At 38.5% G+C, this 27,707-nt stretch overlaps 1 protein-coding gene across 1 annotated transcript in view; it reads left to right on the forward strand.

Annotated features, from left to right (window-relative positions):
- STPG2 (sperm tail PG-rich repeat containing 2) overlaps positions 1 to 27,707 on the forward strand; it is a 167,193-nt gene that overhangs the window by 72,588 nt on the left and 66,898 nt on the right. The window contains exons 7-8 of the mRNA XM_054727280.1: positions 23,067 to 23,174; positions 25,857 to 26,016. Of these exons, the coding sequence (XP_054583255.1) occupies positions 23,067 to 23,174; positions 25,857 to 26,016 (268 nt within the window). The remainder of the gene's footprint in view (positions 1 to 23,066; positions 23,175 to 25,856; positions 26,017 to 27,707) is intronic.

Here is a 27,707-nt window from a genome sequence, read left to right on the forward strand (position 1 = left end):
TGCTTTTAAGATATAAAATGTTGAACTTTTTTATAGTTGACATTGTTCTCCTTTTCTGCTCCCCAAACTCCATGAAGCCACTTAATTTTTTTTTATACTATTGGCTGAAAGATGATTAAGACATTAACTTACTTTAATATCAGAAATACACCTGGCTTCCAGATGTAGAATAATAAGCAATACTATTCAAACTATTAAATCATTTAGTTATTTATTTTTAATAGCTAAGTTATTGTGGTTATCTCATTGGCTTGAAATTTTCTTTAAAATTAAATATTATAGGAGCTATATAAATGAGTTTACTTTAGGTCAAAGTAATTTATTTAGTGTTTACATTGTAGAATTCAAACTTTGACCAAGCACTTGTCTAAGATACAATTCCAGATTGCTTTCTGAAAAAAATCCTCCCTCTATATGATAACCAAATAAGTATTTTTAATTTCCTATTGTGTGTTTTTATATGAGGAGAATATTTGACTCAGTGAACTAGACTGATTATTTAGATTTCTAAAAAGGAGAGGGACGAGAAGGAAACATTCTCAGTGTTTTGATGAAATTGAATCTTGAGCCTTCTGACATCCATAAATGCTAAAGTCTTAGAAAATGTAATTTTTTCATGTTTCTGAATACATATTTTACATTTAATAAAATGACCATAACTGATATTGATCGTCAGAAATAATAAGCTTGTGAATAAATAAAGCAGTCACTTGTAAAGTTATAGGTAGAGAGAATGAAATAGGCAATTTGAGTACATGTTATTCACTTAATAGTGAAGGTGATTTATGGATATTACATTTTCTTGACTCATGAATGGTAACATTAATAGTTGGTCTAGTAGAAAGAGGATATATCTGCTGCCATTCCTGCTGTCTTTTGTCAGTGTTGCTACAGATGAAGACATATTTTCTTGTTAGATATGAGTAAACGAATGGGACATAAGCTCTTTTCCAAATGGAATAAATATTGAAGTGTGGCTTTCTCTTTAAATTTTGACAAATAACTTCTGCATTAAGTATACTATATATCCAGATTCAATTTGTCTTTTGTGAGAGTCAGGTTGAATTGCATTTTCCACCAAATGTGTAATTAAAAATATTTAGGCACTAAACTTGTTTAAACATGTACATAGGTGATATATTTGATTATATTGAAAATAATATATTTTTATTGATAAAACAAATTTCCCTCAGCTTTGATAGATCTATATTTGATACATATTGTTTTACTTCTAAGTATCTAAAGACTTTGAAGTCTCAAATTGTTGAGTTATGTTTAAGTCCAGTAGAGAACATTACATAAAATGACCTCTCTACTCACAAAACACATTATACTCTAGTACTTTACTAAACTGCATATAGATATTCAAATCAAAACATGGATACATATACTTGCAATTACCCTGATAAAGTTGCAGCTATAAAACATATAGTAGCTTAAACATAGAGTGTAATAGTCAAAGACAATGTCATAACTAAACTCTGTTGCCTTATTGATTAAATAGCAGAAATAGTCTCAGTATTGGGGCAGTTATTTAGGCACAGTATCTCTGTGCCATTGAAATGAAAGATTGGAGGTGAGGGAGTCTCTGACTTAGTAAATTATTGAATGGAATGATTCAAGTATGTATTTGTTTATTTTGCTTGCTCCTTATAGATATCTACTCTTCATATTAGATGACGGTAAACAAACTCAAACGGTTTTAAATAGAAAGGGAATTTACTAGTATATTTTAGAGTAGGTCTGGCTCAGTCTCTCTTTCAAGCTCAAATGAAGTCTCCAGGACCTGGTTTCTCTTTTTGCTTCACAGATAGGATTTCCCTAATAGTGACAAGAAGGCTTTTGCATTTAATAGCTCACAGTCTCTTGTTCAAGTACAGTAAGAAAAGAGTACCTCTGTTCCTGGATAATTTAAACAAAAGTCCATTTTGAATAATCTATTGGTTTGTAATGTTTACTTACCATATTTTAAATTAGCATATACATTAGAGTCAGTTTCTGAGCCATTTCGATTGTTGATACAGCTTACATAGGGTAGAGAGGTTGTGGAAGATTTTTTTTAAATTGTTATTAGAACTTCTTTGAGAAGAGTGTTATTTCAGAGAATGGATGTGATAGTTCATCCATATTGTTCTTAGAGAATTGTTTAAAAACACTTGTAATATTGTTTATAAAAATTGTACCTTCTTGGTACAAATGAAACTATTTTTTTAAGTGAAAAAACAACAACACCTCTATTAACTGGCTATAAGTGGAATAGAAAAAGGATTTTATTTAAAATTTTTATCTAATAACTGGATTCCTTACAAAACATTTTTTTTAATTCTAGGAGATTTTTTGATAATTCTCTTAGCTCTTCTACATATATAATCCTTGTAATCAAAATAATAATTTGTCTTTTGTCTTTGTCAGCATTATTTTTGGTTTGCTGTTTTGCTGCCTTGCACAGAAATTGCAACAATATGTCATTATAATGGTGGTATCTGACATCCTATTCTGTCCTTTAAGCATAACATTGACTTCTATCTAGCTTAACATGAATATTCTTTATAATTTTAAAGTATCTATTATAACTGGTTTTATAATATTTTTCAATTTGGAAAATGTGTTTAATGCTTTTTGTTATCTAATGACTGGTATAGAAAAATGAGGTCATCATATGCTAGATCTTACTAAACCTACTGACATAATAGATTTGTTGAGAGATTTTTTTATAGTAAGCCACTCTTGAATTTTTCAGGGATGGTAGACAATTCTCCTAATATACTATTAAATCAATTTTGCATGTATGGTCTCATAGAACATCTCCCTGACTACATTTTCCTAGTAGAGACTGACTCTTATTTATGAATGCATTAATGTCATACGATGTCCATCCTTTAAACACAATACAAAATTTTCACAAAATGATTTGCAGGAAAAGTCTTTAGGCACATTTTAAAGTACAATTTTGGCAGAATATAAAATTCACCTGTAAGGTACACTGAGTTATCAGTGAAAGGATGTTCATCTTCAATGTCCTTGGGCTAAGTAAGACAGGCTTCATAGTATTAAGACATGCAGAGCAACTGTTTGTTAATGTCTATATGAATTGTTTGATTATCAGGAAGCTATGTTTTAACAGTTTACATCTTAAACATAGTTTGTTAACTATACAGGTATTTTATAGGGATTTAGTTACTACATAAAAATTGTTAGAGGTTTTAGGTTGATGTATATATATTATTATTGTTATTTTAGCAAAGAACATCTAGTTTTTAGAAAGGAATGATATGAGATACAAGATGATGGCAGAGAGGTGGAAGTTACACTCACCTCCTCCCAGCATCAAAACAGAATTACAACTAAATTATAGAAGACTCAACCTGAATAACCAACTGAAGACGAGCTTAATAGAAGTCTTATTATAACCAAAGATTTACAGAAGAAGCCACATCAAAATTTGGTAGAAAGGGCAGAGACAAAAAGGGCTGGCCTCACACCCAAGTGCAGTGGTTGAGAATCTGGAGGGATATCTCAGTTCAAAGGTACCTCCTGAGGAGCAAGGAGTCTGGATTACATTCCACACTCCCCATCCCAGAGCACCAGAGCCAGGAAAAGGAGGAGCCCACAAAACATCTGGCTATGAAAAGCAGCACAGATTCTATCTGCCTATGAGAGACAGGAATCTGCTAGAGATCCAGGTAACTTCTTAAAGGGTCAATGCACAAAATCTTATTCATGGTTAACTCACCCTGAGCTCCAGCAGAGGGAAGGCGACTAAAAGGTTTATGTGACTTTGGGGAGAAGGATAAAGGGATAGCACCAAGGTCTCTGTGCTGAATCCCTCATCCAAACCACCCACAGACACCATCTTTCTTGGGTAGGGCACTCCCCTCCAAATGGGATCAGCCTAAGGGAATGCACTAGCCCCACCCTCCTGACTCCTCCTTGGAGAAGAGGGTGGCTAGCTTGGGCCTGCAGTGCAGACTTTCTTGGAGGACTCTTAAGGTGGTCCAGGTGGACGTGGGGTGTCAGAGATGAACAGGGAAAAACTGAGTTGTCTTCCTCTAGGGCAGTGATGGGCAACCTTTTGAGCTTGGTGTGTCAAACTTCGCCAAAAAACTGAGCATAACTCGGGTAGTGTGTCACTTTGAGGAAAAAACATTATTTCACAAATGTTTCATCCTCAGGAGCAGCAAATGTTTCATCCTCGGCATGCGGCCACCTCAGCGGCCACGTGTCATCAGAAATGGCTACGCGTGTCAGTGCTGACACGCATGTCATAGGTTCTCCATCACTGCTCTAGGGTGAGGACCATTTTCCCCCTTTGCACTTACTTTACTGGCACTGCTCTCACCAGCCCCATTCTCCTGATTCCTCATCCCTACCATCCACTGAGCTCTTTCCTTGCAGATAAGTCAGCTGGCTTTGGCTAGCCTGGGCCCATGGTGCAGACTTTATTGGAAGGATCTTGAGGAGGTCCAGGTATATTCATGGGGTGGCAGAGACTGAGTTGTGTGGCTCTATAGCAAGAGCCATTTTTTCCCCTTGCATGCCAATGCCACCATTCCTGTGCAGAGCCCTCTCTCCTCACAGCCGAATCTTGGTCTGTTTTAGCTTGATGACTTCTACTGACATCACCCTGACAACTCCCTGAGATACTGCCCCATCACAAATATCCGCAGGCCTGTAGTGATAGCAGCTGGTCTTGGTGTACTAGTACTCTGAGACTTTTGCTGAGTGGCCTCAAACCCAGCACTGGCACCAAATTTGATCTGTGTCACCCTTGTGAACACCAGTTGCCCTTCCCCGTGACTCACTGAGAACCTACTCACACAATTTGCATACCACTAGAGGCTCTTTCTGTGACTGAGCCTATCAAGCAGCCCAAAGGTGGAGGTGGATCTCGGGGTGCCTTAGGCATTTTGCTGGACTACCCCAGACTCAGTGCTACTGGAAGACAGCCTTGGTACACAGCTTGGCCCCTCTGATGTATCCCCAGGCCCATCAGAGGCAGCCACAAAATACGGATTGCTTTGTAGATCCAAACAGGTAGCTCAGGCTAATCACAAGCAGTGCCTGATGTTGACCTACACCAGAGTTTCTCCCAAGAGGCCCAAGAACCAACACACCTGGTGACGGGCTTCAGAACACATTAGAGCACTATCCAATTAACCATTACTGCCCTATTATTTCCTTCCATAGCCTCTTCAAACATATTATGTCAGATCAAGGGCTTTATGTTGTTTCCTAGTTTTGAAGCATTCTCTTTTAGACCCTTCCACTAGAAGTCTAACTGTCCTTTATATAACTCTTGAAGTTTGATGGCCAGTCAGGGTAATATCTTGTTCTTTGAATACCCTCTTCTTAGGTTGAACTAAGCATTCAGACTCACAAAACTATCATAGGCCATACTTGACATGGTCCAGTTAGGAGGATAAAGGACAGGAACCACAGCTTGCCTGCCCAAAGTATCAGGAATCCTATCTAATAAAAGAGTAATATGCAAATTGACCCTAACTCCACAACACCCACAAGCCACGCCCACCAGCCAATCAGGAGCAGATATGCAAATAAACCCAACCAAGATGGCTACAGCCACAGAGAGCAGGAAGGAGGCTTGGGTTTCCCCAGCAACAGAGGAAGCTAAGCTTTCCACCTGCCCTTACCGGCCTAAGCCTCCGCTCAAGGCTACAAAGTTTCAATTATAGAAGGTAAACAAATCCAAACAGAAATGGTGGCAGCTATGGAGCTGGAAAGAGCAGGAGGCAAGGGTTGCCCCTGGCAATGGAGGAAGCAAAGCTTCTGCAGCCCTGGCTGGCCTAGGCCTCCACTCCAGGCTACAAAGTTTCAATTATAGAAGATACATAAATCCCAACAAAAATGGCTGCCGCCAGGGAGCAAGCAGGAGGCTTGGCTCTGCTCCAGGCTACAAAGTTTCAATTATAGAAGATACATAAACCCCAGATACCAGGGCCTCTGCTTGGGTCGCCAGGGGGCATGGCCGGCCTGCAAACCACCACAGGCCCCTCTCCCAGGCCACCCCACACCTCAAGAGAACCCCCACCCTGATCCGGGACACCCTTCAGGGCAAACCAGCTGGCCCCCACCCATGCACCAGGCCTTTATCCTATCTAATAAAAGAGTAATATGCAGATTGACCATCACTCCAACACACAAGATGGCTGCCCCCATGTGGTCAAAGATCCTGCCCCCATGTGGACACAAGATAGCCACCACAAGATGGCCATCAGGGGAGGGCAGTTGGGAGGGACCAGGCCTGCAAGGGAGGGCAGTTGGAGGTGATCAACCCTGCAGGGGAGGGCAGTTAGGGGTGACCAGGCTGGCAGAGGAGGAAAGTTGGGGGCAAACAGGCTGGCAGGGGAGCAGTTAGGCATCAGTCAGGCTGGCAGCGGAGTGGTTAGGGGGTGATCAGGCTGGCAGGCAGAAGCGGTTAGGGGCAATCAGGAAGGCAGGCAGGCGAGCAGTTGGGAGCCAGCAGTTCTGGATTGTGAGAGGGATGTCCAACTGCCCATTTGGACTAGTACTAGTACACTGGGATCGAGCCTAAATGGGCAGTTGGACATCCCTCGAGGGGTCCCAGATTGGAGAGGGTGCAGGCTGGGCTGAGGGACACCCCTCTTCTGTGCATGAATTTTGTGTACCGGGCCTCTAGTTCTTCTATAAAAGAAGAATTAGCAGTCACACAGAAATTATAGCTAAGGTGCAAAGATATGTGATACATGTATATCAGAATATCAGTGATGTTCTTCCTTGATTAAAAGTCTCATACCCCATAGAAACTAATATCTCTCTTTTTAAAATTTTAAATTATTTTTATTGGTTTCAGAGAGGAAGGGAGAGGGAGAGATAGAAACGTCAATGATGAGAGAGAATCATTGATTGGCTGCCTCTTGCATGGCCCCAATTGGGGATTGAGCCTGCAACGTGGGTATGTGCCCTGACTGGGAATCGAACCATGACCTCCTGGTTCATAGATTGATGCTCAACCACTGATCCACACCAGCCAGGTGGAACCAATATCTCTTGTTCCAATGTTCCATAGGCATAGCTTCCAGGGTCCCCACAAGGGACATGCCAACTACAAGTGATAAAGATACCCATGTCCTAAGCCCAAGAATCTGTTACCTGCCATGGTGAATATGTTACCTGCCATGGTGAAAGGCTTTTGCAGATATAATTATCTTGATGGGGGGAGATTAAGGGTCCTTATAAGAGGGATATAGGAGACTCAGAGTCAGAGAAGGCAATGTGATGACAGAAGCAAAGACTGGAGTAATGTAGGCAACCTCTAAAAGCTGGAAAGGCAAGGAAACAAATTCTCCTCTGGTGACACCAGAAGCAATGCAGCCCTGCCAACACCTGATTAGAACTTTTGACCTCCAGATTATAAAATAATAGATGTGTGTATTTTAGCTATTTAGTTGGTTGTATTTGTTGGAACAGCAATAGAAAAAAATTTTTTTTTCACTGAGGAGTGAGGATATTTTTTTCATTGGGAGAGTGGAAGGGAGGGGTAATGAGAAAAGGGAGAGAAGGAAGAGAGAGAGAGAGAGAGAGAGAGAGAGAGAGAGAGAGAGAGAGAGAGAGAGAGAGAAGAAGAGAAGAGAAGAGAGAAGAAGAAATATTAACATGAAGGAGACACATCAATTGGTTGCTTCCTGCTCCCACTCCCACCTGGACTAAGGGCTGAACCTGCAACTGAGGTACCTGCCCTTGACCAGGAATTGAACTTGATGCTCTAACCACTGAGAAAATTGGCCAAAGCATCAATAGAAAATTAATATAGATTTTTTTGTATTTGGACGTGGGGTCCTGCTATAACACATACCTAAACAATGTGAAAGTGGCTTTGGAAATGGGTAATGAGAAGAGGCTGGAAAAATTTTGAGAATAATGGTAGAAAAGGCTGAAATTGCTTTAAACAGAATGTTAGTAGAAATATGAATGGTAAATAATGTTCTAACAAAGGCTCAGAAGGAAGTGAGGATCATGGTAGAAAAAAACACACCTGTATCATCTTAGAGAATACCTAAATCATCATAAACAGACTATCATTAGAAATATGGATTTTAAAGTCACTGTTAATGAGGGATCAGAAGAAAATGTGGAACATGTTATTGGAAACTATAAGAAAGAAAATCCTTATTGTATAGTGGCAGAAAATTTAGTAGCATTTATTTGGATAAAGAGATTGGCAAGCAAAGTGTTGAAGGTACACTTAGGTTTCTTCTTGCTGCTTATAGTAAGACTAAAGGCCTGGTACACGAAATTCGTGCATGGGGCAGGGGTTGTCTCAGCCAGGCCTGCACCTCTTGCAGTCTGGGACCCCTTGGGGGATGTCTGACTGCCTGAACTGGCAGTCGGACATCTGCCGAGGGATGTAGCAGTGTGCCAAGTGGCAGGCGGCCAGGGAGGAGCCCAAATTGGGACCAGGCGCCGCTCGCACTCATCCTGGCCTGCTGTGCCTGCTGTTGCAGAGTCAGGAGAGGCTCCTGCTGTGGCAGCTGCACTTGGCAGCCATGAGCCCAGCTTTTGGCCCAGTGGCACTCCCCCTGAGGGAGCGCACTGACCACCAGGATGCAGCTCCTGCATTGAGCGTCTACCCCCTGGTGGTCAGTGCACATCATAGCGACCAGTTGTTCTGGTCATTCCACTGTTAACAGTCACTTAGGCTCTTATTATATAGGCTAGAGGCCCGGTGCACGAATTCATGCACCAGTGGGGTTGCTCGGCCTGGCCTGCAGGATCAGACCGAAACTGGCTCTCCAATATCCCCTAAGGGGTCCCACGTTGTGAGATGGTACAGGCCAGGCTGAGGGATCCCACTGGTGCACGATAGGGGCTGGAGAGGGACACGGGAGGTTGGCCAGTCGGGTAGGAACTGCAAGAGGGCTCCAGGGCATGTCTGGCCCATCTCTCTCAGTCCCGATCAGCTGGACCCCAGCAGCAAGCTAACCTACCAGTCAGAGTGTCTGCCTCTGGTGGTCAGTGCATGTCATAGCGAGTGGTTGAATGGCCTTAGCATATCATTTGCATATTATGCTTTGATTGGTTGAATGGCCAACCAGTTGACCGGACACTTAGCAGATTAGGCTTTTATTATATAGTATGTGCACGGTAAAAGATAAATTGAGGGAAGACCTATAAAGCCAAATGAACCAGGACTTGGTGATTTGTAAAATATTCATGATTATACATAATGAAAAAGACATGGAAAGTGTGCTTTGAAGAGAAAGCCAATGTTGTGGTTGAACAATGTTTTGCTAGTGTCTTGGAAGGAGAGAAGGCAATGTGATGATGGAAGTAGAGGTTGGGAGTAATATGGTGCCATAAGCCAAGGAATAGGGACAGCCTTTAGAAGTTGGAAAAGACAAGGAAACATACCCTGATGGCATACAATTCCAGTAGTCATTGTGATACCATTGTAGTTAGCTAGTTATGAATACTAGGAAAGGAGCAAAAGGGAGGCCAGACATTATAAGCATGGTCATTTGGGCAGCTTCACCGGGAAACTGCAGTTTTACACTCCCCAGGGAACCATTTCCTGCAAAACCCTGGGGGAAGGGTTTGGACAAATGGGTAGATGGGGGCATGTGCAGTGAAATTGGGGTGGCATAGGGAAGGTGCTTGCTGCCAGTCAAACATGGGAAAAGAAGTCATTGGTTAGGGGAAAAGGGCCACTACAAGTATATGAAAATTTGGGATACATAATCCCCCAAACAAAGGAGTTTCCTCTCTCTCTCGGCTCTTGGCCCTTGACTCTCTTGTTTTGCTCCTGCCTGTGCTTCCTCTATAGCCATGTGACCCTGCAGACCCCACACGCAGTGGACTGATGGACTGCAACGGGTAACACAAACTAAGCTAGCTGATGCTGGACTGGACCTGTGCTCCAATATGGAGCAGAAACTCTGGACACTGGCATTTTTCCTAGCTTGGCTGAAGCCACAGCTACACTTCTATGGCAGGGCAAAAGGAAATGGGACCTTGGAAACTCAGGGGTGCAATTCCACAGAAATAAACCTTTCTACAGTGTCTCATCCCCTGTGGGGCCTCCAGAAATTCTTATTCCAGTGGCATCCCAAGAACCCCACTTACACCAATAATAATTGTATCAATTGCTTGCCTGCTGTATTGATTAATCCTCAAATTCAATTGAAGTCCAACTGAATACTCTTAATTAAAAAACTCAGCTGTAAAATAACCTCCTAATAATAAAGACAGTCTTTTCACTCTTAGGCCCTTTCTTTTTGTTCTTATACTTTATGTAATGTAGGTGGAGTAATTGAATTTGCAGTAGTCATTTTATAACTATTGTGTAGTAAAATGAGAAAATGTTCAAAGAATCTCAAAGATTTGGGTACTGATATTATTGAGTCATGGAATCAATGCTTCCCTAACCTATTTCTGGACTTCTTGCTTTATGAGACATTAAAACTTTATTTTTCAAGGCAGCATTGGGTTTGTTGATATATTTGGACAAGTGCATTTCTACCTGATATTCTTATAAAATGAGCTAAAAAGTCAGTGACAGTAATTAGGCTGAGAGAAAGTGAAATTTCTTCATTAAATGATACAATCAAATGTCATATAATATCAGTTGCATATCTTTAAAAAGCACTTATAAACATGTATTAATATATCTGTCCAAACATGTGAGATATTTTGGTTTATACTTGTGTTCAACCACTGATTTTCATAATATTATTTGACCCACGCGTATGTGTGCTACATATATATGTGGAGAAGAATTTGGCAACATTTAGTTATATTTATCTTTGGAAACTCAAGCAAAAGGAGAAATGGTGTGTCTTTGATTTTAATTTTGTGGAACATGTGGACTTGAAAACTTGCATTGGGATCAGCAATGCATAGCACTAACCATATTCATAGCATAGAAGAGCAATCTGTAAATAAAAGAGATTCCACCCAAGTGGCAACCCATACTCTGCTTTGTTCAGAGAAAACAATTGATAATCAACAGTATACTTTCTAATTTTAGATTGAAAGTAAAAAGTATGGGTACCCTTAAATTGCAGTCAGTGTATATGTGTTTTTGAAGTATGGATAATGAAGAAATGAGTAATGGATACAACTGTTTGATCACACTGCAGTACTAGTAAGTTTTCATACTTGCTATTGAAATAAAATATAAATTTAATGCCAGTAAAGACCATTATGATTTTATGTGTATGTTTTTTCAAATGGCATATCTTAGTATCTTGAGTGGTCTGAAATCATTATTTCTAGGCCAAAACACTATATTTTTTAATGTTGAGGATATTTTCTCAGGATTTTAGAAGACAAACTGTAATACAAATAGTTTGAGACAGACATTTGGACTTTTTCCCAGCTCAATGTCTTTTTCAGTCTATGGAGAAAGAAATTGATGATGTATTATTTAGCTAATATATAACCACATCCAAATGTTGCAACAGAGCATGAAGAAATAATTTCCAGGCCTAAAAACAAGAGTAGATTAGAAATATACTTTCTGTTGTCTTCCAAGTTGAAACATTCAACCTTCCAGTTTTTGACTATAAAAGGTTAGATAGAACTTGTCATCTGTTAGTACTGAAAGTAGTCTTCAGTGAGTCATCTCTCCACAGTTTCGGGCCATTTGTGTTTAATATGAATATCCAGACTTATGGGGCAGCCACTGAACTTGGTGCCATTTATAATGATCTATGATTATGAATTTGAAATTTCTAATTTAGTAGAAGCTAGCATGAAAAATCAATTGCCTCAATTACAAATTAAGCTATCCACCACTGAGTTTCATAAAGCTACCTTGGTAGAAGACTGAAAACGATATTACCCATCTCATTGAAATAAAATGTATTTAATTGATAATTTAAAAATATTATTTTTAATAATGAAAACTAAGAAACATATTTAAAATATACTTATAATTGATGATCTTCATGTACACAGATTACCCAGTAAAGAGGTGCCACAATTTAAGAAACACTACTATTGAAGCTATAGACAAGGAATCTCCTTTATTTTTAGTATTAAATGCCTTGTTTACTTCAATGCTCTTAGGTAATCACAAATATTCTTAATGTAGGGAGTCAGAGTTTCCCTATCATCTTCTTGACCTTTCATCTCTATGAAATTCATATTGACATTCTAGTACTCAGCGTCAGAGACATTCTTAATCTGGTATTTTCATTACTTGTTTACTTGATCCACAACGTTATCTGCTCAGGGGATGTCTATATATCTGTCCTTCGGAGCCTACTTTCATACTTCATTTTCTAATGGCCGCCAGAACTTCCCCCATATTCTTCTTAGAACTATGAAAAAATTCTAATTCATTGTGTTCACTAACTTGTGAATATAACAGGAAGATAGATTATTTCTTGTAACAATGAAAATTGTGAAGATAAAATCAATCTCTTCATAGTGTTGGGCTATGCCTTTGATGTGACTCAATAGTCTGGACATTGCACAATAATCTAGTTAAAGTAAATACGAGTAACTGGTCCCATTTCTTACACAGCATTTCACAGATTATTTCAGACCTAGGCAATCCTAGTTTTAGAACTATCAATGTGTGTAAAGATCAAGTCTCTGTTTATCACCTATAACTATGAATATTATAATTTTATCTTGATACTACAATGAGGCATAGAAAACTTCAACTCATTTATCAAACCTCTTTTGGACTTCAATTTTGTAAGATATGGAGGTTATGCATGAATTTATAGAGGGAGGTGTATTCTTAATATGTTCATATTTATAATAAGACTAGAGGCCCAGTGCATGAAAATTCATGCACTGGAGGGAGCGTCCCTCAGCCCGGCCTGTCCCCTCTCACAGTCCGGGAACCCTCAGGGGTGGGAGGTGACCTGGCGATCAGGGGAAAGCGACGCCCCATCACACCTCTGCTGCTGCCACTGCTGGCAGCACAAGCCTGGGTCGGCCCTGGTTACCTGAGCCTCAGGCAGCCCTGGGTGGCTGGGCAGCTGCCATTCGAGGCTTGCCTGTACCTCGGGTGTCAGCTGGGCAGCTGCCATCCAAGGCTTACCTGTGCCTCAGGCCAGCCCTGGGTGGCTGGGGGGCTGAGGGGACTGGGGGACTCCGGAGGCAGGCAAGCAGCATGGCCAGGCCTGCCCCCAGGGGACTGGGCACCACCATCTTGTGGCTGTGGCAGTCAATTAGCATATTCCCTTTTTATTAGATAAGATATATTTAGACCAAGAGCAGAGTGTGAAATCTAGTGGCCAGTGGCCAACATTTGTAATTTTTAGGATTTCATTTAAAAATCCAGATATTTATCTTTTCTTAAAAATGAAAAAAACAATACAAAACAACCCTCCGACAACAAAACAAAACACCAACCTAATAATAATAATCAGTTGGGGCTGATTAAATGCTGCCCTTGGGGGTGAGGATGAGTGATCCTCAGTGCAGCATTTTCCATTAAACACTTATTTGCCTGCCTGGCCCCAGTAGACCTTTAAATTTTTCATCCTTGTGAGTGTAATATCAATTAATCTTATATGGATCCTTTAGTTTTATTTAAGATTTATTAACCTTTACATTATTTCATTTGGATGTGTTCAATTGTCTGTGTATTATTTATTAAGAATTATTATTTCCTTTTCCTTTAAAAAGAAGAATTTGGGTTTGCAAAACCAGGAAGAATGTAATTATATTTAGTAACTCTGTGCAGAAGTTTATGTTGCATTTCACAGTAATAAATGTTAATGAACTCTGAACATTTATATAGTACTAATTTACCAAAATAGGCATTATAAATTTTGACGACTACTAGATAATCCAACATATAGGATACAATAATTACAGGGAAACTATATAAACTGTTTATATATTATTTTGCTTGGTGAAAATTTCGAGCATAAACTTTTATGTACTTTCTTATCATTTAGTGAGACTTTTCAGAATAGCCACATTTACTCATACTCTAGCTCAAAACTTGGCAGTGTAGCTTCAGGTTTACTATATTAAATTTTCGACTCAGCTGAATTACTAAAACCAGGTTATTATGAACAATTATTCCAGAAGATATATTAGGGAATCTAGGTAGCTTTTTGTCAGCTTTACTCACTTTCATGTTGGAATGGTCGAAACTGCATAAACCAATCCTATACTCCAATGCAGTTCTTCTCAAACTTTCTAATGCCGCGACCCTTTAATACAGTTCCTCATGTTGTGGTGACCCCCAACCATAAAATTATTTTCATTGCTACTTCATAACTGTAATTTTGCTGCTGTTATGAATCATAATGTAAATATCTGTGTTTTCCGATGGTCTTAGGCAACCCTGCTACCAGTTGAGAACCGCTGCTGTAGAGCCTAAGACCATCGGAAAACACAGATATTTACATTACGATTCATTAACAGCAGCAAAATTACAGTTATGAAGTAGCAACGAAAATAATTTTATGGTTGGGGGTCACCACAACATGAGGAACTGTATTAAAGGGTCGCGGCATTAGAAAGGTTGAGAACCACTGCTCCAATGCAACAATACACAGTCAAACCTAGTAGCTTACATTTGAATTCTGTCTCTCCTGATATACTTGCATAGATTTGCAAGGAAAAGCCACTTTTATATTCTATTTCTGTTATTGAGCATATGGTAAACTAACTTGCATATCATTTATTCTACTAAGTGCTTTCTGTCACTTATTTAATTTTCTCATTTTAATGGTGTATAACCTAAGTGCTGTATCTATGACCCAGCCGCACTTGTAATGCTATCATTGGTTAATACAAAGTTATTTTCAAATGTTTTTTGTTCACTTAAAAGTTTTCCTTACCATGTTTAGTTGATTTAATTCTACTTAAATTTAATTAGTTTTTTTTAAATATTGTAGAATATGTTTGTTTCCAAAGATCAGAAACAAAGAATGCATTATGTTTTCTAAATGAACTAAAATTTATGTTGTAGCTGTGAAAATGATGGACACATGTTCTTTTCTACACTCTCAAGTCAGAGTTATATATGGCTCTGTCTGATCAATCATTATGATAGAGTCACTCAAAGAGTTAACTATATCTGGGATATACTTATTAAATATATTTAATTTTAAACCAAAAGCTATTTTTTATTAAGATTATAGTGCCATGAATAACCATATAGCAAAAATTAGGTTGGTATAAGAATACTGAAAATATTTTAAGGTGAAAACTTATTTTGAGTTATTTCTAAATTTGTTTCTTATTATAAGATGACATAATAAAAAAAGAATGTTGAATATTATTTGTTTTTAGGAATTAGAATAGATACATTTGAATTAGCTCTGGAAAATGGAACAATCATCAGTTGTACCATAATATTCAATCTAGATATTAGCTGAGGAATATAGTAAATAATCTCAAAATTGTTATAATAAAGTCTAAAGATTAGAATGATTCATAAATTCATGAGCCATTAAAAAGTTAGTGCTAAGAATATAGTATTAAAACCAGTATACGAAGAATCACATACATATCACATAATATTCTTAGTTCTTTCTCTTCTTTCTCTATGCAATTTCCCCAGAAACCACCTAGTTGCATGGCTTTAGGTACCACCTCTATGTACTGATCATTTCCAAATATACATCACTTCCAGTGTGTGTTTATACCTTGAACCCTCCTCTGAGTTTTAATCTTCCATGAATTACTGTCTATAAGGCATCTCCATCTTGATGTTTTATACAAACTACAAAACTAACATTTTTTAAATGAACTAGTCTTTTTCCTAACTCTGCTCTGGCTTTTATTTTATTTGTTTGACAGTTGCTTACATTCATTAGCCAGGACTGTGTTACATGGCCACCCCTTTTTGGCAGACGGCTGTAACAAGAGAGGTTGGTAATTGGGATTGTGCAGGCAGCCAATACTGTGTCTCAACTACTTACAGGCTATGTTGCTTTTGGAAATAATTTACTTTCTTTTGCACCACAGTTTTCTTATCTGTGAATTGAAATAGTGTCTGGCAAGTGGTAGGTGTTTTGTAAATGTTAACTGTCTTTCTGTCACTTCTTGCTGCATAGCCAATCACCCTAAAATGCAGTGCCTTAAAATAATAATTTGTTATTTTTAATGATTGTACTAATAGTGGCAGGTGGGGATTGATTGCTAAAGAGGACTCAGGGCCCAAAATGCTTAGCTGCATTAAAAGAATACAAATAGCAACAGCATTAAAGTGAGAATATTCCTTACAATCAAAGGCTACAAGGATTCTAGGAGTGAGCTCTATTGTCTTCCTTTTCTAAGGCCATACCAGGACATAATTCCTGTCTCGAATCAGGAACCACTGACTCATGCATGGGCATGTTTTGTACTTCAGAACCAGAACTATGTAAAATGGAGTCTTGGCAGGGTTTCTTATCTCCTGCTGGTCACTTAGGCATATCCTATTACATAACCAGCACCAGCAGTAGAGCCCTGCAGGAGTCCCACCGAGGCCAGGTACAAATCATCAGCCTCATTGCTCTCAGTGAACAATATGCATGAGCTGATACAAACCACTCTGAAACTCATGGGAGCCCTAATGCAAAGCAAGACTGTTAATTGGTAGTTTCATAACTTGACCAGGGATCAGCAACTTCTAGATACTTTAGCAAAACAGCTCACACCAATTCCAGACCTAGTGGAATTAACCTTCACCACAGTCATTCTCTGGGTTCAGTAGACTCGGGTAGTTTTTCTGATCCACATGTTATCAACTGGGGTCACTCATGTGGCTGCATTCCAGAGTGTCCAAGACACTTTCATTCATATGTGTGGAACCTTAGCTGATTGGCTGTAATGACTGGAAACTGGCTGGGCCTTGCTTTCCTCCCAGGGAGTTGGACTTGCGTGGAGGCTCAAGGCTCTGTGAGTATAAATGGGAACATGTCATGCCCTGCTAGGCTTAGGTTTAGAAGGGCCACTATGTAACCTATACTGTATTTTCTGTGTCAAAATAAGTCACAAGACCAGCCCAAATTCAAAGGGAGGGAAATGGAGTAAGGCATGGATTTACAGGAATAGGAGGAATTTTTGGTGGCTTTCTTTGTAGACTTTCTTCATGACTATTATTCTTGTGGTCATAATTATTATCACCACCACAATTATTCTTTAGTCAAAGAAAGCAAGAAAGCATTATATGCCTGGACTTCCAAAATAGTCTCCTTTAGCTGGTATCCCCACTTCCAATCCTATTTCCATTTCTTTTTCTTCCAAATCCACAGCCTTGTTGTATTGGGACGATGTTCTAACCAACTGAGCTACCTGGCCAGGACAGAAATAACCAGTGTGGTAGTTAGACATCTGAGATCAAGATGTTGGCATCACCCTATTTACATAACAGCTTTATCAATTTTACCTTAATAAGGTGATGCCATCAAGAAAGCCAGTTCAGCCCTAACCGGTTTGGCTCAGTGGATAGAGCGTCGGTCTGCAGACTGAAGGGTCCCAGGTTCAATCCCGGTCAAGGGCATGTACCTTGGTTGCGGGCACATCCCCGGTGGGGGGTGTGCAGGAGGCAGCTGGTTGATGTTTCTCTCTCATCGATGTTTCTAGCTCTCTCTCCCTCTCCCTTCCTCTTTGTAAAAAATCAATAAAATATATATATAAAAAAAAAAAAAGAAAGCCAGTTCACATTATAGTACCTTGAAAAGTCCAGGAATATTAATTACTCTGGAAGGTAGCAGATGGGACTGAAAAACATCAGGATTGGTGATAATCTGGTTGAGAAGCAGAGTCTCTTGTAGTATGGCATTTTCCCATCCCCACTGTAGGACAAGATGTGAGGTCTGTTGGTGGAGAAATTAAATGAGAGAATCACTGGACTTGGGGACCCTGATATAGAAGAGGAAAGAAGTGATGTAACAAACATGGAGGGTATTTCTAGACTTCAGATTGGTGTTTCTAAATACCATTCACCACTAAAAGAATCATAGCTCCTTAGAGAAATGACTGATTCCAGGTCTAGAGCAGGAATTGTATATGATGCACTTGAAGCATCTTTTTATACCAGAGAGCAGAAAAGGTATGAAAGACTACTAAGGTCATGTAAAAAGGATTCAGAAGTTCATTCAAATAGGTTCTCAATGATCAAAATGGGATAATTTCAGCATCAGTGAGTAATATTATAAAATTTTGAGATAATTCAAATATATTAAACTCCAAGAGTCTAAAATTTAAATTTAAAAAATTTATTGATTAGTGTTGTAAGGTGTAAGAATCCAACTTTGATACTGGTAAATAAGAGAGTGGGAAAAACCCTATGCTTTTCCTAAGTGAACTGAGCCTAGGGGTTACTAAGTAGTTGATGAAGGAAGTGCTATTTCAGCCAATAAATGAGAAAGAATTTTAGAATTATATCATCATTTTGGAACTCCTAATGAATTACTAGATATATTCAGTAATCATCTATGACTGCTAGCATTGTAAAATGAGAATCAGCTATTATATGTGCCACCTGGTAGAAGTATGCAGCATCACCTATGAGGTAATCTTGCCCCCTTCCCCCAAAGAAAATTGAATTAGAACCTGATCAAGTATTTATATTATACTGCTAGTTTATAGGAAGTATGAGGGATGGACACATAGATAGTCAATTAGGAAAATAAAAAGTCTGGGAAACTTTAAAAAATTGCACAAAAAACTTAGCTTCCTCACCAAATAAAAGGAAAGAAGTGATGGAGAAAAAACTTATAGATTACCAGAGGCTTAAAAACATTTAATCATTTATAAGAATGAACTTTAACAGGGCTTTGATTAAAACAAATATATAACATTTCTATATCTTTATATTTCTATATTATTATAGGTATGTTTAATATATACCAATTTATGAGGCAGTCATAAAATTTGAACTCTGAATAATAAAGAGTCAAATCATTATTGATTTTTTTAAAGGTAGAAAAATGGTTTTATGGTTATGTTAAAATGGATTTGTGGTATAATCATTATTTTTTGGTGATACATTCTGAAGTATTTATTGATGAAATTATATGATATTTTGGATTTGCCTCCTACATCTTTGGTTGGATATGAGTGGAGGAATATTGACCCTGTGTAATGGGTATATGGGAATTTTTATACTATTCTGCTGGGAACCAATTCCAGCATGTCATAATTACAAGAGTTTCATCAAAAGGTTGGTAAAGCTTGGGGGGCTCAACAAGGCTGAGCCACATATGTAGTTTACCTGTTGGAACGGCTAAAAAGCATCTCCCTCAAACCTGAATAGGATAATCGTTAACTGCCAGACAGCTTAGGGCTTTCTTAATCTGCATGTTATTGCCTCCTGTTGGCCAAACACCTGAACAGCTGTACGCTATTCCCCAAACTGACAATGCTTCTGTAAACCTTACCCTTTGAAGCCCTACCCTTTGAAGTGTATTATCTCCACCTTGCCTTAGGACAAATTGTGTTAATAAACAGCACGGGGTCCTGAGTCAAGGGGTAGTCTTTAGCTCTTTTAGCTGAAGCTCCTCTGACCCCCAGTGCTTTTAAAAATTATCTTTCGTCCTTGGACTTCTTATTGAATCTATACGCAGCTCCTTTCTCCAGATTGCTGAACCCTTTGTAATGCTGGGACAAGAACCCTGGCATATTCTTTATTTTTCTGTATGTGTTTTTAATTTTTCATCATTTAAAAGTAAGACAAGAAGAAAGTGGAGAGTTTAAATAAAAGTTTACTAGTATATACAGAATGGGAGAGAGTTCTAGGTATCTTTTCTACTCATCTAAATTGTCAACCAACTTGAGAAAAGACTGACATGTGGGGGAAGGCCAATACCAAGGTGAGTTGTGATTCCATCACAGCATAATGAAGTCAATAGGTCTTAAGTAGAATCTTTCCTGAAACTCTAGGAACAATGGAAGTTACACAATCAGTGAAAAGTTATTGCACTTGGATGAAGCCCAGCACTGTGAGTTTTAAACTGGTTTAGGCCTCAAGACTGATTGCATATTAGAAGCAACCAGGAAGCTTTAGAAAACATTTCTTTTTTAAATTTTAATAATGCCCAGACCTAATTTCCATTGGCTTTCATTTATATTAAATAAAATGAGACACTATTATTTTCTATTTTTTTGTTAATACTCATCTGATGATATTTTTTTCCATTGATTTGTAAAGAGAGTGGAAGGGAGAGGGGAAAGACAAAGAGAGAGAAACATTGATGTGAGAGAGACACATCGATTGGTTGCCTTCCAAACAAGCCCAGGATTGAGCCTTCAACTGAAGTATGTGACCTTGACTGGAATCGAACACAGGACTCTTCAGTTCACAGGCTGGCACTCTATCCACTGAGCCAAACTGGCCAGGGCGAGACACTATTATTTTGAAAATCTCCCCAGATGATTCTCTTGTGCAGAACCATTAATCTAGTCTGAGCTTTTCAAAAGCAGAGCCCATGCTTACTTTGCACATAATAAGCATTTTAGTAGTTTCAACATTTTAAAAATATGTTTTACTGATTTTAGAGAGAGAGGAAGGGAGAGGGAGAGATAGAAACATTGACTGGCTGCCTCCTGCATGCCCCCTACTGGGGGTCGAGCCCAAAACCCAGGCATGTGCTCTGATGGGGAATTAGACCGACAACTTTTCAGTGCACAGTATGACACCCAACCAACTGAGCCACTCTGACCAGGATGTCATTTTTGCTTTTATGGAAAAAAAAAAAGTTCCCCTAGACTATATTCACTTATCTCATTATTTACACTTAATTTCCCCCCTATAAACTATTACTAATGACCACTTATACAACTGTTGAAAACAGTAGAAAAGCAATCCCAGCATATCAGTAGTTGGTTATTTTTACCATACCTGCCTATATAGGGAGAAGATAGATATAGCATATATGTAACAATCAAGAAAATAGGTTAACATTGTATATTTGAAGTTATGCTCTCTCCATATTTCTACATTTGATACTTATTTTATAAAACACAAAATTATGCAGAAGTTTCTTTTCTCCTAAACTTAACTTTCTACATGTTCAGATACAAACAATCTCACATTCCATAGCCAAAGTGCATCTTTTCTATCAGTCACCAAATAATGGCATGGATTTGTTTGAGACAAGATAACATGGATCTTTGCATGAATTTTTACAATCTAACCTATTTATAAAAAGAGGTACTTCTGTATAACAATTTCTCCTAAAGAACTTTTTTCAAATTATTACTGTCTTTAAAATGTGTGCTTTAAGACATTTTACTGAATTAGGAATGGCTAATGCTCCTATTTGGATCCACATTATTTCCCAAAGGAACATATCTCTAAATTCTAAAGATATAGCAATGAACAAAACAAAAATAACTGCCTTCAAGCTCACAACATGGCAGAAAATTGTATCCTATATAATAAAAGCCTAGGTGGCATGATGCCCTCATGCGACGTCATCACAAGATGGCCATCACAAGATGGCCACCATAAGATGGCTGGCAGGGGAGGGAAGTAGGGGGGATCAGGGCGGCAGGGGAGAGCAGTTGGGGGTGATCAGGCGGTCAGGGGAGCAGTTAGACGTCAATCAGGCCGGCAGGGGAGTGGTTAGGGGGATGATCAGGCTGGCAGGCAGAAGTCGTTAGGAGCAATCAGGCAGGCAGGCAGGCAAGCGGTTAGGAGCCAGCAGTCCCGATTGTGAGAAGGATGTCCGACTGCTGGTTTAGGCCCAATCCCTGTAGGTCCCAAGGGGTCCCAGATTGGAGAGGGTGCAGGCCGGGCTGAGGGACATCCCCCCCGCATGCATGAATTTTGTGCACTGGGCCTCTAGTTTTAAATAGTAAAAAATGGTTAGGTTAATAAACAGGTAGGAGAGGGGACAGGACTTGTTTGGGGAAGGCAATGATATTTTAGATTGGACTGGAAACTACACATTGAGAAGGTGACCTTGAGTAGTGACTCGATTGAAATGGAGTGATCCCTGGAGTTATCCAAGAGATCATTCCAGCAAAGAGAATGGCAAGTGCACAGGTCCTGAGGGAGATAAATGCTGGGTTTTCTTGAGAACTGAATAGGGAGAGTAGTAGGAGATGAGGTTAGAGTGACAATTGTATGCCTGGGGATGAAATTCATATCATACTAAGGACCTTGGTTTTTGCTCCAAGTCAGATTGGAAATCATTAGATGGGTTAAGAAGGGGAGTGGTGCAATCTGACTCAGGGTCTTAACTGGATTGATCACTAGCTGCTGTTTTGAAAATACTCTGAAAGTACACAAGGGTAGAAGCAGGGTGGGCAGTTAGGAAGATTTCACGATAATCTAGGTAAGAGATGGTGCATGGATCAGAGTGGTATTTGTGGAGGTGGAAAAGAGTGGTTGGATTTGTACATATTATAGATCGAGGTGATAGGATTTGCTGATAGAATTTCATTATATATTCAACTTATAAGCTAAGTATTTAATTCATAAAGGATTTGAATCTAACTTTTTTATAATAGGAAAGATACTATTTTAAGGTAATTAAAATATTTGATGATGAATAAATAGAAATTTTTGATATATATTTAAACTGTATTACTAAGATAATACAAACTCAATCCCAGTGTTTACTGATTAAGTTTTTATCTATTGTAAAATATCTAGTAAAACACTTAATATCTTACATCTTCTAACATTTGTAGTTAAAATAAAATATATTCTGAAGTTTATTTGCTGATACAGAACAGTCTATTGATTAACAAAAATTTGAAATACAGTAAAATATTTTTTTAGAGCTGGTTGTATACATTTAAATGGAAGAAATTTGGGAACCACTTTTATTCATTGTAATGTTTAATCATGTGAAGAGCTGGATATTTTTTTCTGAGCTGTATCAGTAGAGGGCAGTAAAGTTTCAAGTAGTGTGTTTTTAGGTTCCTAGGAAGCTTTGATAAGGAAAATTTCTTTCTTTTTTTCTGTTTGTGTGTGTGTTTTTTTTTTCTCTTAAGAAGTTTGTTCTGGCTTTCCTTTTAATGAAGTGCTACGCTAATATCATATAGAAATTCACTTAAAAACCCTGTCGCTTTGGTTCAGATGTTTAGCTAACTGTTCCCTTAGGTGCTATAAATGCTTTCATAATGAGAACATGTTTTTTGTTTTTTTTCTTTTTGTAATGATTTAGGGAGTTCCAGGGCCTGGAAAATATGACATTAAAAGTCAATTTGAGAAGACTGAAAGTGTGACACCAAATGTAAATGATGCATCACATGCTTTTCTTTCTCAATCTCAGGTAATGGTCTATAGTCATTTTCATAAGTTGAGTATAATAGGCATAATGTGAAGCCAGCAACAAATCCAATGATGTTCAGGGAGATTATAAAAAGGGAAGTGATATTTAAGCAAATTGGAAACACACATGGCCTGAGCAAATCATATTACCAAAAGATGTGGGTAAAATGAAATGAAATAACATGATAACATTAGCAATAATATGCAAAGATGAATATTTGAATTGAAACCATCTATTAAACATTTTCTATTATGCAAATCTGCATATGTGATCATTCAGTTTGGCTTATAAGAGTTTTAGCCTGAGTTTTTAAATATACTTTGCCAATGAAGGCAGGCAGTGTTAACGTGTAATCTGTGAGGACATGCATTTCTTCCAGAGAAGGTTCTGAAGGCTCTCTCTGGAGCCAGGCCATAGGTCATATCAACAACTGCCACTGCTGCCTTTGTTAATGATGCTGGAGTCTATTTCACAGTAATCAACTCATATTCTGCAAGGTATATACTAAAGAGACTTGAAGGTATTAAGATATTTCTAAGGCAAGAACATTACAATAATAGCAAATCTTTATAATGCAGAAGCCTGTAGATCAATGTAGTTGCAGCATTTAACCAACTGTACTATGTACAGCTGATTATCTTATTTAACTTGGGAACATTATTAACCTTCGGATGACTGTAGATGACTGCTTTGATTTCATTGTACTTAAGAGGCACCTCCTTGGAGATAAGTAGAGAGATTGCAGGTATATTTTAGAGATATGATTAACATTTTATTTTTTTTAAAGAAAATCTTTATTATTGAAGGCATTACATATGTACCCTTCCCCCCCCCCATTGACTCCTTCTAGCCCACCCCTGCCCCCTCATCCCAGGCCTTCCCCACCCTATTGTCTATGTCCATGGGTTATGCATACAAGTTCTTGAATTGATCTCTACCCACCCACCTCTATCTTTCCTCTGAGATTCAACAGTCTGTTCCATGCTTCTATGTCTCTGAATCTATATTTTAATGGGTTAGATGCTGTGGTGAGGGACTTAGGAAGAATCAAGGATAAATACCAGGTTTCTACCTTAAGCAACTTGATGGTACTTAAGGTAACTACACAAAATGAATGTGTGGGAATAGGACATTATGCATGTATGTACCTTTGATTTTTTTAAAAAATATATCTTTTTTAAAATTAATTTCAGAGAGAAAAGGAGAGGGAAATAGAAACATCAATGATGAGAGAGAACTATTGATCGGTTGCCTCCTACATGCCCCATACTGGGGATCAAGCCCACAATCTGGGCATGTGTCCTGACCAGGAATCCAACCCTGACCTTCTGGTTCATGGGTCGATGCTCAGCTGCTGAGCTACACTGGCCAGGCTCATTGTATTTCAAATGTATACTCTAAACCACATTGAAGGGGGAAAAAAGAAAGAATATCCAGGTAACCACAGTATTTGACTACATCAGTCTTGGCTAGCATGAAATGGGCATATAACTTTTCATCAAATGGTTCTATAAATGGCATGTGTGTGTTTGTGTGTGAGAGAGACAAAGAGGGAAGAAATGGACAAACAAACATAGAGAAGGAGATAGAAACAGAGATGTTACTGGCCAGATAATGAGGCTTGTGTTCTTATCTTCTTGGAGGAAAGATTTCAAACAAGAGACAAAGTGTAGAAAAACAAGAAAGAATGTATTGGCTGCAGCAAAAATATACTTAGGAGAGTGAAACAAGAAAGGGCACAGAAGAAGCAACAGGAGAGCCTAGGATGGGATTCTTTGGCTCACTGGGAAGTCATGGAAAAGGGGTCCTTGGAGCCTCAGGGGGTTAGCCCAGGAAGAGCTGCTGCTGCTTATTGCTCTTCTGGTTGCAAGTTTAATGGGATCCCTTAGTGGTTAGGGGGTATGCGTCTATAGGGGAAGAAGAGGAGAATGGCACTGGTATACTCTCTGGAGGAAAAGTACCCCGGGACATTAGTTTTCAGGGGTTTTAAAGGCTGGGCATTTAGGGGAGGTCTTAGAAGACACTCAACAGAATATTCATCGGTTTTATGCTGATGTACCAAAATGAGGTTTAGTCTCTTAATTTGTCTGTTCTTGGGTGTGGTTCGCAAATGACACTAATTAGATTTCTGTATGTCTCTCGGAATATGGTGATTTAAGCTATTTACCCTCTGGTTAGGGAGAAGTGCAAGCCATTTACTCTTAAGTGTCCCTGGTTTAGGGAAGAAAGGATTTACTAGGTGGCTGCAAACTGCTGTTTTACTATTTATCTTAGTTTCCTTATTCTGCTTGTCTGGATTTTTTCCTAGCTTCTTACTATTCTATAACATTACAGAGATAGTCGGTAAACAAAAAATAGCAAATGGAATGGTATGCTAATAGATGAATCTGGGCCAAAACGGTATCTTCTAGAATCTCATATTGAGATGATTTCCTTTAAAAAGTCTACCTGGCATAGTAAAGTACATAATGCATCACCATATTAATATATAGATGACTTTACTAAAGGCCATATATTTTACGTTTGATAGGTACCAGATCTTAATTCATCTACATTTTCTTCACTCCATTAGGAAACAAATTAAGCTCTAGATATTATATTATTGAGAAGGAAGCTTTTAATTCACGAAGTATCAAAAGGTTCTGTAGTTTCTCATTGGCATATTTTCCCATTCTTCACTAGAGATTTGTACCCTTGAAATCAACCACCCCCGCTCCTGGCACATATAATGAAACTCGAACTGCTTTTAAGCCCTTGAAAAAAACACCAAAATCGAAAAATACCCCATTTGGTCAAAGTGCTACTCGATTTCCACAGGACTCCAAGACAGAGGAAATACCAGGTTAGCAATTAGTCCATGTATTACTACTGTTTAGCTTTATGTAACTTAATATTCTTAACAAGTTGGATGCACCAGAGAGTAGTCTATTTTTGTTGTTCTGTGGCTGGTGTTATCATTTTAAATCTACAATGCTTTTTAAAACATTAAATATACACCAAGCACAGATAGATAAAAATAACATAATTTTTCAGTTCAACAAGTCATACATCTTATTTATAATTTTCTATTATTTTCCTTTATACGGTGAATTTCCTAGTTTTCTCTTGGTGGATATATATAACATCAGCTATGTGGTCACTGTCAGTAATATAACTTAGATTACTCAGTTTTGTTAAAATTCTATTTTGGGGATGTCCAATCACATATTCTAGTATTTGTTGTGGGTATTCTAGTATACAGAACTAAGATTATAGCACCAAAATAACATCTAATGGTGAACTTACAGTCATCTGTTGCTGCATAACAAACTTAGTGGCTTAAAATAAAAAGACTGTTCTATTATATCTATGTCCTGTGGGATAGCTGGACAGAAGAACTCAGACGGTGCTCATTCAGGGTGGGTGCATAGCTCCAGCACTGCTGCCCCAAGTAGTTGGTCCTTTAACATGTTAGGTAGCTCAGGGCACCACTGACCTTGCAGGATGCTGCAAGGCCTTCTATGACCTACCCTCAGAAACCCCAGGACACCACTTCTGTCACATTCTGTTAGTCAACCAAGTCACTTAGGGCCAGTACATATTGAACAGAAGGCTATGAAGCTTCATCTTTCAATGACAGAGTTAGCAAAGAATTTGTGGCCATCTTTAACCTATTTCAGACTAGCCTTCTGACCACAAAATATTTATATTTTTCCCACATGCATTCTCAAGGCCACCAGAGTCTCATGAATTATGGTATAATCTTAAAATCCAGGATCTTGTTATTTGAGTCAGATATGGTGCAAGTGAGGATTCTTGGGTATGGTATTTCAGATCAGCTTCTTGGACTCCTCTCTATCAGAAGAGCTGTGAACTAAAGGCGCAAGTTAGGAGCCCCTCTCATTCAACACATAGTGGTGGGAGAGAGATAGGATAATCATAATTGACACTCCTATTCAAAAAGGAGGGAAAATTGGAGGCCCAGAGCAGTCACAGGCTTATAGCAGTTAGAAATCCAACCAGGTATATGTTGCCATTTCCTTTATTAAGTCCCAGTTGGGCTCTTGAAATTATTTTCCATCATCTTTTGTCTACTTCTTGGTTTCATCCTTTGAATCATCCTTCCTTTCTATAAGAAATAGGTTATGTTTACAGCTGGAGCTTTCTTAGTCTGTTTCCCACACATATTTGCCTTTTTCCTGAACATTACCAGTGGAGAAATTTGGAAGATGGCAGGAATGAAACATATTAGCATTTAGATTTTCTGAGAGTTGGCACAACAAATTTTGGTGGACTTTTGGGGACTAGACTTTAGAATTGAAATATTTAAAAGTTTGGGAAGAGTTTATGGGCAGTTTCCTTGAGAAAAACATTATATATATATATAACAGAAGGATAGAGGATTTGACCATATAGAATGATTTGATCACATTTAATACAGAAGGAATCTCAAGTACTATCTCGCCATGTGCTACTAGTACAAAGTGCCCATTTGTCAACTGTTTTCTGCCTACAGTGAGAAAGGAGATGTACCAGAATGTAAGTCAACAATTT

This window comes from Eptesicus fuscus, chromosome 2, assembly GCF_027574615.1.
Source record: "Eptesicus fuscus isolate TK198812 chromosome 2, DD_ASM_mEF_20220401, whole genome shotgun sequence".
NCBI lineage: Eukaryota > Metazoa > Chordata > Mammalia > Chiroptera > Vespertilionidae > Eptesicus > Eptesicus fuscus.